The 12184-nt window shown below is 40.0% G+C and overlaps 1 protein-coding gene across 5 annotated transcripts in view; it reads left to right on the forward strand.

The window, feature by feature from the left end:
• GINS1 (GINS complex subunit 1) overlaps positions 1-12184 on the forward strand; it is a 28327-nt gene that overhangs the window by 3170 nt on the left and 12973 nt on the right. Inside the window, exons 1-4 of one of the 5 annotated variants that reach the window (XM_019826926.3) lie at positions 1966-2461; positions 6777-6841; positions 11097-11195; positions 11728-11818. In XM_019826926.3, coding sequence (XP_019682485.2) covers positions 2387-2461; positions 6777-6841; positions 11097-11195; positions 11728-11818 — 330 coding nt within the window. In that variant the 5' untranslated portion in view covers positions 1966-2386. Of the gene's footprint in view, positions 1-1965; positions 2462-6776; positions 6842-11096; positions 11196-11727; positions 11819-12184 lie in introns of those variants that run through there. The other 4 variants (XR_006595424.1, XR_002741073.2, XM_003983855.6 and 1 more) reach the window with 4 other exon arrangements.

Consider the following 12184-nt stretch of genomic DNA (forward strand, 5'->3'; position numbering starts at 1 on the left):
TAAAACAGAAAGCTTATGAAAGGGCCTTTGGGGTCCTACCTGACATGGCCTCCAGCCCTCACTCTGATCTCAATCACCAGTGTCTCCCTCCCTTACTTTACTCCAGTGTCACTGACTCCTTGCTGATGCACAGGCCCCAAGGAGGGGTGTGGGTGGCATGTGTGTGAGCCACCCACCCTCCTCATTGTGGCCTTTGCACTTGCATTTCTGCTGCCCATAATTCTCTGCCCATCCTATGGCCCCATCTCCACACAGCTTATTCCCTCTCTGCTGCAGGTCTGTGCCGCCTTTGAACACTACCTCAGAACCTTCAGGCCCTCATCATCACTCTGTTTACCTTCCCTGGCTTATTCTTCTTTGCACTTCTCACAAATATATTTATTATCCGTATAACTGTATCTGTGAATTGCTGTTTTCCCATACTGGAACATAGACTGTGAGCGCAAGGACTGTATTCACTGTTTTATGTCCAATGTCTAGAACAATACCCAGTATGTAGTAGGTACTTCATAAACATTTGCTGAAGGAGTAATGAATTACTGCAACCCCTCAGAAGTGTATACTATTGTCCCTACTGTACAGGTAAGGAAGTAAGGATCTGAAATAAAAGGGTTTATGTCAGGGGCACCTGGGTGGTGGCTCAGTTGGTTGGGCATCCTACTCTTGGTTTCAGCTCAGGTCATGATCTCAGAGTTTGTGAGTTTGAGCCCCACATCAGGTTCCACACCAATGTGTGGTGCCTGTTTAGGATTCTCTCTCTTTTCCTCTCTCTCTGCCCCTCCCCTGCTCATGCTCGCTCTCTCTCCCAAAATAAATCAACTGAAAAAAAAAAATGCTATTTAATAAACACCATTTGTTTAAAAAAAAAAAAAAGGTTTAGGGGTGCCTGGGTGGCTCAGTCAGTTGAGCAAGCGACTTCAGCTCAGGTCATGATCTCACAGTCTATGGGTTCAAGCCCCACATTGGGCTCTGTGCTGCTTCAGATTCTGTGTCCCCCTCTCTCTCTGCCCCTCCCCTGCTCATGCTCTCTCTCTGTTTCAAAAATAAAAATAAATAAAAATAAAACATATTTTAAAAAAAGGTTTGTGACAAAGGAAGGTTGTGGATGCTGGTGACTTTTGGAATAGAATCCTGTAGCACAATCCACTATAGTTCTGTGTATTTAATTAAAAAAAAAAATTAGCTAAATTATTCCTTACAGTAGAGCTGAAAAGGAAATGTCACTCAAAGATTCAAAGACTTTCTAGGCCATTCCCATGCTCATTGTTCAGATCACATATCTACTGTATCTATATTTGCAAAAGAGGAACAAAGTTTCTAGGGTTAACTAGCATGAATCCAAGTAATATTGCCTTTTTAAAAAGTAGCCAAACAAAATAAATTGTTTCTATAGCAGTAATTTCCATTTTTAATTCTATAGTTATGAAAATGTCCATAATCATGTAGGTAAGATTATGGCTGTCTGAATTCATGTTAATCTAGTATTTTCCCTTTTTGTAGATTTCATGAATACAGCTATTTTACAAATGTTTTTAGAGGACTGCTTTAAAATCAAAAGTGGTACTGTAGAGTCAAAAGCTTAAATACAAACTCTGTCACATTAGACGTTGTGTGACCTTGAGCAAGTTATCTATCTTGGGTCTCCTGGCGGGCTCAGTGGGTAGAGCATGTGACTCTTGATCTCGGGGTCATAAACTCAAGCCCCACCTTGGGTGTGGAGCTTACTTTAAAAAAAAAAAAAAAAAAAAGTTATCTAACTTGTTTTCTAATCAGTACCAAGAGTCTTAAAAGCCACCTCAGGTTAATCGTGAGAATTAAATGAAATATGTCACAGCCCATACCACACAGGAGATACCCAATAAAACTTGCTTTTCCTCTTCTATCGAACAAAAACACTGCAAAACTAAAATGCTGCGTCAGAACATTAATGCACAAGTTTCTGAGTTTTTTCTCAACCTCAAAGTGCAACCTCTTTTGAACCTAAACAAAAATGAATCAAACGGAAAATGGAAGAACAAAGATGTGCACATCTCGCGAGTGGCGCTTGGGAACTCGAAAGTCTCTGCTCAACCTACAGGCTGGAACCCAGGGCCACTACGCTCCCCTAGCTGCGGAGGTTTCCCTAGAGAAGGAGGCACCGCTTCCCCATCTGTTGTGCGGCTGCGCAGTAGAGGCAAATGTCCCTTCACAGCCGCCATAAGCTGCGAGGCCCAGGAGCGTGTTATTATTGGCTGGGTGTGTTTGGCGCCAAAGCGGAGGCGGAGGCGAGTATCTGCGGCTGTGGGACTGCGAACCATAGTACCTTAGAGAGGGGGCCGTGAACCCAGCGACTGTTTGGCGTGAGAGCGGTCGGTTTAGGAAGCTGCAGGGCCGGGGCGCGTCCGACATGTTCTGCGAAAAGGCCATGGAGCTGGTCCGCGAGCTGCACCGCGCGCCAGAAGGGCAGCTGCCAGCCTTCAATGTAAGGGAGGACGGAGTTTCACCGGGCGGGTCGTGCTGAAGGGGCGGGGTCTCGGAAGCGCTGGGGGCGGCCTTGGGGCGGGCCTGGGGCTCGTGGGAGGACTGTAAGAGGATCTGGCTCCCAGAGATTCTAACCTGCATATCCCCTGAGGGTGTGCTTTCTCAGCTCGAGTCGGGAACAAAAATTTTGGAACACGGAAAGACTAAATATAGCAGGAAAAAGAGTGCATTCATGTTTATGTCCCCCAGCGATTTGGTGAATTTCCTGAGTGTATGTCCTTCAGTGTTTTTTCATGTATGGCTTTATTTCTTGTTCCTGTGTTTGATCAAGCATTTCTTGGTTTCCTGATAACAATCTAGCATTTGTTGAGCACTCTGGCAGAAGCTAGTCCTGTAGAGCCAGACTGGGATTCTGACTCCATCATGTGACTGTGGGGCAGTTACTCATGCCGTCTGTGCTGCCAGTTTCCTCTACAAAAACGGGAAAGTTGGTAATAATAGTAGTCAACTCTTCCCGTAGTGAGGGCTCTGCAAGTTGGTATATGTCAAGTTCTCTGAACAATGCCTGACACACAGCAGTGAAGTCAGTGTTTGCTGTTTATTTTCTTTCTACCGCTGCTACTATAACAATCATTCTTATTTTTGTTACTACCGACAACAGGGTGATAAGCACGTGGCCTACGTTAATCTTGTTCTCATAAGAACTCTGAGATTTAAACCATTTTTTCCAGCCATATACACAGACGCTTAGGGGCATTTTTTTGCCCATAGCTAATAAGAAGTAAAGCTAGGATTTAAACCCTGACAGTCTGGCTCAAGACCTGCACTCTAAATTTTATACTTGACTGCTTCCCTTCTCATAGAGCAGCCGCTATTTGGAGCCAGGGCATATTCTGCTGGGAGAGGGGCACAGAAAGGAGTAACAGAATGCAGTGTGATGACACCAGAGAGGAGCATAAGGAGCAATCAATGTTGGTGTGGCCTGGGGTAGAGGAGCAGGCATTTGAGCCACACATGGAAGGATGAGGGGACCACTCTGAGAAGGAAGATAGGCATGGCAGCCAAAGGATACAGCAGTGCAGAGACACATGGTCACATAGGTAGGGGTGACTGACAGGGTGTGTGCAGAGGCTAGGAAGGTGGGTTCTAGGCCTAAGAGAGTTCAGTGGTCATGCACAAGGCATTTGGAAACTGGTAAAGGATTTTAGACAGGAGAGTGATAGGGCAGTTTTTTATGTTTTGAGGATAATGATGGCAGCACTATGGGGGAAATGAGTTGGAGACAAGAAAGAACAGATTCAATGAGATGGTTATGGGTGGTTATAATAGACCAGGTGAGAGCTGTGTATGATCCAGACTGTGTTTGGTTGCTGGGCCTGGAAATCAGTGTCTGAGTTTCAGAGACAAGGCAAACAGGACTTGTAACTGTTAGGATGGGGGTGGGTAATGAATGAGAGGGAGTCTCAGGGAAATTCTCTCTCAGGGACTGTATCAGATTTCAGGAGGAAGAGTGTTTGGGGAAAGGCGAGTTTTGTTTTGAACATTAAAGAGCACGTGGTTGGACAGTTGGGTCATTTTGCAGATGAGACTGAGCCAAGAGAAATTATAGATCAAGTTAAGGGATTTGTCTGAACTTGGAGCATATTGAATGCAGAGCCTCACCTTGAACACAGATTTCCTAGATTTCAGTTTGTTGTTCTTTCAGGACTGTTTAAACTCATTTAAAAAGTTAGGAGACAATGGTGGGAGGTTCAGCAGAGATGCTGGAATGCCGAGGGGTTCAGACTCTTAAATATGACTGCATTTGGACAACCAGGCATTTTGAAGGTCATCTACCGTAAGAGGAAACAAACCCAAAGAGGCAGAGACTTGTCCAACAGGAACTAGCCAACCAAACCCTTAGTCCAGCTCTGTGTTTCACTCAAATTTTAAGTTAAGTGTTACTTGACCACTTTTGGAGGGCCCAGAGGTGGAACTTAGAAGTTGTAAGATCCTTCCTTTTTCTTATTTTTTTAATTTATTTTTGAGAGAGAGAGAGAGAGAGAGAAAGAAAGAAAGAAAGAAAGAAAGAAAGAAAGAAAGAAAGAAAGAAAGAAAGAAAGAAAGAAAGAAAGAAAATAATATGAGCAGGGGAGGGGCAGTGAGAGAGGGAGACGGAGGCTCCAAAGCAGGCTCTGTGCTGACAGCAGAGAACCTGATTTGGGGCTCAAACTCACGAACTGTGAGATCATGACCTGAGCTGAAGTTGGATGCTTAACCGACTGAGCCACCCAGGCATCCCAGATCCCTCCTTTTTCTAGGTCTTAGTTTGGCAGAGCACCTTTTGCAGTTTTTGTTCCATGTGCACCTTCCACTGACAAACTCACCTGCTAGCCAGGTGACTCAGCAGCGTGGAAGCTGGTCAGTCTTTGATACAGCCAAGCAGGGACAGTCCAATCCACCTGAGTGATTTGCAGGCCATAGACCCATGACCCCACTCGACCCTTCAAGAATCATTCCTTCCAGGAAGATGATAGTCACTCAGTTTAGAGCAAGGACTCTTCCTTGTTCATTCTCTCTCAGTGTTAGGTACTGTGTTCCGCAAATTGAAATGATTGTCCACTTTCTATATGCAGAACGGGTAATAATTTAAGTGAGTTTTTAGGCAAATTATCTTGGACTTCCAGCCTGAGGTGGGAACACAAAATAGTGCAGTTTTCACTATAAGATTAAAAAATCTAAATCTGAAAGCATGTGTGTATTTTCACAAAATTATTTCACACTTGTCTTCTGTATACCTGCAGATCTATTGATTATACAGGAGTTTTCAGGTATTCCTGAAAATATTATTTGCTGATAAAAGGAATATTCTGTAAATATTTCTATATTATTTATATTAAATATTTTTATAAATAAAAAGTTATTTAAGGGCACCTGGGTGGCTCAGTCGGTTAAGCATCCAACTTCAGCTCAGGTCACGATCTCACAGTTTGTGGGTTCGAGCCCCACGTCGGGCTCTGTGCTGACAGCTCAGAGCCTGCAGCCTGCTTCAGATTGTTTCCCTCTCTCTCTGCACTTCCCCCACTCATGCTCTGCCTCTCTCCTTCAAAAATAAACATCAAATAAAAAATTTTTTAAAAAGTTATTTACATACTTTTATCATACCTTATTGCTTTGTAGGACTGTTGTTTTTTTGTCGTTAGTTTTATCAAAGTGTAATTTGTATACAACAAAGTACAAATTTAGCACATTTTTTAGTTTTACTAGTATATATATCCATGTAACCAGTGCTACAGTCAAAATTTCTGTTATCCTCAGGGTTCCCTTTTCCCTTTTGTAGCTACCTACCACCTACTACCTGTAGCTTTTGTAGCAGCTTTAGTCAACCACTGGTTTTTTTGGTCTGGATTCCCTGTCATTCCTTTTGATGGCCAAATAACATTCCATTGAGTGAATATACCATATTTGGCATATCATCAGTTAATGGATATTCGGGTGTTTCCATTTTGTAGCTGCCATAAATAATGCTGCTCTGGGAGCACCTGGGTGGCTCAGTCAGTTAAGCATCTGACTCTTAATTTTGACTCAGGTCATGATCTCACAGTCGTGAGATCAAGCTCTGTGTCAGGCTCCGTGCTGAGCGTGGAGACTGCTTAAGATTCTGTCTCTCCCTCTCCCTCTGCCCCTTCCCTGCTTGTGCATGTGCATGCTCTCTCCAAAAAAAAAAAAAAAAAAAAGAAGTGCTGTTCTGAACATTTATGTACAAGGTTTTGAATGAACATACGTTTTCAGTTCTCTTGAATACTTGTTGGATAATATGGTAATTATATGTTAAATGTTTTGAGGAGGGTGCCTGGGTGACTCAGTTAAGCATCTGACTTCTGCTCAGGTCATGATCTCACAGTTCATGAGTTCAAGCCCAGCATCAGGTGAGCTTGAGCCCTGCTTTGGGTGAACATGAACCCCTCACTGGGTGAGCCCCACGTCTCTCTCTGTCTTTGACCCTTGGAGGATTCTCTGTCTCTCTCCCTCTTTCTGTCCCTTGCTCTTGCACCCTGTCTCTCACAAAAAAATAAATAAATAACTTTTTGAGGAACAATCATATTGTTTTCCATAGGGCTCTACCACTTTACATTCCTGTCTGCAGTGCTTGAGGGTTCCAATTTCTCCTCATCCTCACTAACACTTGTTAGAGCCAATCCTAGAGGTATGAAGGATTACTGCTTTTTGATAAGATTTAGTATAAATCAAAGATAAACATAGGGTAGATGAAATATTGCTATAGACTTAGTAGAGGAATTAATGGATGTGTATTAATGCCATTTTATATGTTCTAGGAGGATGGACTCAGGCAAGTGCTGGAAGAGATGAAAGCTTTGTATGAACAAAACCAGTCTGATGTGTAAGTTTTGATGAGATTGATATTTTATTTTATTTTTTAATTAGGTTTTTGTTTTTTATTATTTTTTAATGGTTTCAGGAGTAGAATTTAGTGGTTCATCACTTACATATAAAACCCAGTGGTCATCCCAACAAGTGCCCTCCTTAATGCCCTTCACCCATTTAGCTCATGCCCCCACCCAGCACCCCTTCAGCAACCCTCAGTTTGTTCTCTGTATTTAAGAGTCTCTTATGGTTTGCCTCCCTCTCTCTTTTTATCTTAGTTTTCCTTCCCTTCCTGTATTTTCATCTGTTTTGTTTCTTAAATTCCACATTTGAGTGAAATCATATGATTTTTATCTTTCTCTGACTGACTTTTTTCACTTAGCATAATACACTCCAGTTCCATCCACAATGTTGCAGGTGACAAGACTTCATTCCTTTTGATTGCTGAGAAATATTCCATTGTGTATATATACACCATGTCTTCTTTATACATTCATCAGTCAGTAGACATTTGGGTTCTTTCCATAAATTGGCTATTGTAGATAGTGCTGCTATAAACCTTGTTGATGTTCCCTTTTAAATACAATTGTGCAATTGTGGGGTTGTAGGGTAGTTCTATTTTTAATTTTTTTAAGGAACCTCCCTGCTATTGTCCAGAATGGCTGTACCTGTTTGCATTCCCACCAGCAGTGCAAAAGTGTTCCTATTTCTCTGCATCCTCACCAGCATCTGTTGTTTCCTGATTGTTCATTTTAGCCATTCTGATAGGTTTGAGGTGGCACCTCATTGTGGTTTTGATTTTCATTTCCCTGATGATGAATGATGTTGAGCATCTTTTCAGGTGTCTGTTTGCCATCTGGATGTCTTCTTTGGAAAAGTGTCTATTTGTGTCTTCTGCCCATTTCTTCACTGGGTTATTTGTTTTTTGGGTGTTGAATTTGATATGTTCTTTATTTTTTTCTTTAATTAAAAAAAAATTTTTTTTTATGTTTATTCATTTTGAGAGAGACAGAGTGAGCAAGGGAGGGGCAGAGAGAGAGAGGGAGAGAGAGAATCCCAAGCAGGCTCCTCACTGTCAGCTTGGAGCCCGATGCAGGGCTCGACTCACAAAACATAAGATCATGACCTGAGCTGAAACTGAGAGTCAGATGCTTCACTGACTGAGCCACCCAGGTGCCCCTAGTTTGATATGTTCTTTATACATTTTGGGTACTAACCGTTTATCTGATATATCATTTGCAAATATCTTCTCCCATTCTGTCAGTTACCTTTTAGTTTTGTTAATTATTTACTTTGCTGTGCAGAAGATTTTCATCTTGATGAGGTCCCGATAGGTCATTTTTGCTTTTGTTTCCCTTGTCTCCAGAGACATGTCTAGTAAGAAGTTCCTGCTCCCAAGGTCAAAGAGATTGTTGCCTGTTTTTTCCTCTAGGATTTTGATGGTTTCCTATCTTACATTTAGATCTTTCATCATTTTGAGTTTATTTTTGTGTATGATGTAAGAAAGTGGTCCACTTCATTTGTGTGCATGTCACTGTCTAGTTTTCCCAACACCATTTGCTGAAGAGACTGTCTTTTTTCCACTGGATAGTCTTTCCTGCTTTGTTGAAGATTAGTTAGCCATACATTTGTGGGTCCATCTCTGGGTTCTCTATTCTATTCCATTGATCCGAGTGTCTGTTTTTGTGCCAGTGCCATGCTGTCTTGATGATTACAGCTTTGTAATACAGCTTGAAGTCCGGAATTGTGAAACGTCCAGCTTTGGTTTTCTTTTTCAACATTACTTTGGCTATTTGAGGTCTTTTCTGGTTCCATACAAATTTTAGGATTGTTTGTACTAGCTCTGTGAAGAATGCTGGTGTTGTTTTGATAGGGATTGCATTGAATATGCAAATTGCTTTGGGTAGTATTGACATTTTAACAATATTTGTTCTTCCAAACCATGAGCATGGAATGTTTTTCCATTTCTTTATGTCTTCTTCAGTTTCTTTCATAAGCTGTCTATAATTTTCAGTGTACAGATCTTTTACCTCTTTGGTTAGGTTTATTCCTAGGTATTTTATGGTTTTGGGGGCAATTGTAAATGAGATTGATTCCTCGATTTCTCTTTCTGCTGCTTCATTATTGGTGTATAGAAATGCAACTGATTTTCGTACGTTAATTTTATATCCTAAGACTTTGCTGAATTCGTGTATCAGTTCTAGCAGTTTTTTGGTGGAGTCTTTCAGGTTTTCCACGTACAGTATCATGTCATCTGTGAAGACTGAAAGTTTGACTTCTTCTTTGTGTTGTCTGATTGCTGAGGCTAGGCCTTCCAACACTTTGTTGAACAATAGTGGTGAGAGTGTACATCCCTGTCATGTTCCTGACCTTAGGAGGAAAGCTCTGTTTTTCCCCGTTGAGGATGATGTTAGCTGTGGTCTTTTGTATATGGCCATTATGAACTTGAGGCATGATCCCTTTGTCCCTACAGAGGGTTTTGTGAGGGTTTTCTATCAAGGAACGATGCTGTGTTTTGTGAAATGCTTTTTCTGTACCTATTGAGAGAATCATGTGGTTCTTATCCTCTCTTTTATTAATGTACTGTACCATGTTGATTATTTTGGGGATCTTGAACCAGTCCTGCACCCCAGGAATAAACCCCACTTGATTGTGGTGAATAATTATTTTAATGTATTGTTGGATTCAGTTTGCTAGTACCTTGTTGAGAATTTTTGTATCCATGTTCATCAGGGATATTGGTCAGTAGTTCTCCTTTTTAATGGAGTCTTTGTCTGGTTTTGGAATCAGTGTAATGCTGGCTTCATAGAATGAATTTGGAAGTTTTCCTTCCATTTCTATTTTTTGGAACAGTTTCAAGAGAATAGGTGTTAACTCTTCATTAAATGTTTGGTAGAATTCCCCTGGAAAGCCATCCGGCCCTGGACTCTTGTTTATTGGATTCAGTTTCTTTACTGGGTATGGGTCTGTTCAAATTTTCTATTTCTTCCTGTTTTCAGTTTTGGTAGTTTATATGTTTCTAGGAATTTACCTGTTTTTTACAGATTGCCCAATTCGTTGGCATATAATTGTTCATAATATTCTCTTATTAATGATTGTATTTCTGCAGTGTTGGTTGTCATCTCTCTTCTTTCATTCATGATTTACTTAATCCTTTTTCTTTTTAATAAATCTAGCTATGGGTTTATCAATTTTGTTAATTCTTTCAAAGAACCAGCTGCTGGTTTCATTGATCTGTTCTACTGGCTTTTTTATTTTGATATCATTGATTTCTGCTCTAATCTTTATTATTTCTCTTCTGCTAGTTTTGGGTTTTATTTGTTGTTCTTTTTCCGTCTCCTTTAGGTGTGAGGTTAGGTTGTGTATGAGACATTTTTTTCCTTCTTTAGGAAGGTCTGGATTGCTACATACTTCCCTCTTAGTTTATTATATACTTCCCTCTTGTTTTGTTTTTATTTTTGTTTTTTTTTCCTATTTTTTACAGTAAAATACAAATAACATAAATTTGTCATCTTAATCATTTTAGTGCATAGTTCAGTAGTATTAAATATGTGCATAATGTTACACAGCTTATCTGCACCATCCATCCTCATAACCCTTCATCCTGTAATACTGAAACTCTGTGCCCATTAATTAATCTCGTTTTTAAATGTGATACTTGGCTAATATCTAAGGAGATGTACATTTTATAGGGTAAAACCAAAGTTTTTCCCTCTCTGTGTGAAGAACACTGCAGTATAGGACATGCATGTAGTTGAAGATCAATAAATATTTGTGGGATGAGTGAAGAAGGACCATTTTGACTCCGTTTTAGCTCACTTTATTCCAAGGATTTGGAAGAGTAGTTCCTTTTAAAATAAAAACATGATAAAAGACCATAATCTTAAACCATGATGTTAGGTTTGTCTCTTATACTAGCATGATAAAGGAATTCCAAAAGGTGAGTTAACACTATGTCTTTTGAAAACAATTGAGATTAATCAGTATGCAAAAATGCAAAATACCAAATGGTTAAATGAAATGCTGATAGCGTGATCTTAAGTAAATTAGTTAGCTTTTGGCTTTTTTATCTTTTAACATAATAAAAGCTCTGATGTGGAGGCAGGTACTATTTGGTTACATTAACTGCTGATTATATAAATGGGCAAAAACAAACATGGAAGTCCTTTGTCAGTTGGCTTTGAAAATTTTACTTAGCTAAGATATACATATTCATTCTTTTCTTCTTCTTTTTCTTTTTTAATGTTCTTTTCTTTAAATGTTCTTCCCAGGAATGAAGTGAAATCAGGTGGACAAAGTGATTTGATACCAACCATCAAATTTCGACACTGTTCCTTGTTAAGAAATCGACGCTGTACTGTAGCATACCTGTAAGCTTCTCAGTTTTTGCTTGGAGTGGCAGGAAACAATGGAGGATTTTGCACGTGGTTTCCTAATTAACCATTTTGAATGGATAACAGAAATTCTTACATTTGTTTTTCCTGGGCAAGCATTCTAAATACTTATCTTTTTTCCATTATTATTTTTTTAATCATGAAAAATGCAGTTTTCATAAAACTAGAATATTATGAAAAATATTATGAACCTCCCCCCCCCCCCCCCAGGGAGCCATCATCTAAGTTTAACAATTTTTAACATTTTGCCATATTTGCTTCATCTTGTTTTATTTGTCTGTGCTAAATTAATCTAGAACATCATGGCCTTTTACTACTGAATATTTTAGTATGCATCTCTAAGAAATAAGGTCCTTTTTGGATCTTTTTTCACATGACCACTGTACCGTTCTCAAACATTGAGAAATGAAGAAGCCTTCACCACACCTGTCCTGTCCATATTTGTGTATCCCTGTTGTCCCAAAGGTGTCTTCTTATAGTTATGTGGTCTCATACCTTCTTGTCCTAGGTATGATCGACTGCTTCGGATCAGAGCACTCAGGTGGGAGTATGGCAGCGTCTTGCCAAATGCTTTACGGTTTCACATGTCTGCTGAAGAAGTAAGTTAGCACTGTTGTTCACGTTTCTGATCTGGAAAATGCTGGTTCTGGCATTGTCCTGTGAAAGTATTTACAGTATTTCTCTTTGTGTTTAACATCTGTTTTTCAGCAATTTTTGGCTTGTATTTATTTGGTGTATACTGTGATAAGAATTTAGGAGTAATTCTAAATGCTATGTGGAAACCTCTGTTATTGACAAAGTAAAGGGTCCCATTATGTTACTTATTAGTGATGCATCAGTAGGATTAAAAACTGGCATTATTATTTAGATGAGTGTGTATGTGTGCATGTGCGCATGCCCTTTCCTAGTCAACATGAATACTCTTCATTTGTCCAGTCACTAAGGCACAGAGCTAGCCCAGTATT

Source organism: Felis catus, chromosome A3 (genome assembly GCF_018350175.1).
Source record: "Felis catus isolate Fca126 chromosome A3, F.catus_Fca126_mat1.0, whole genome shotgun sequence".
NCBI classification, from domain to species: Eukaryota; Metazoa; Chordata; class Mammalia; order Carnivora; family Felidae; genus Felis; species Felis catus.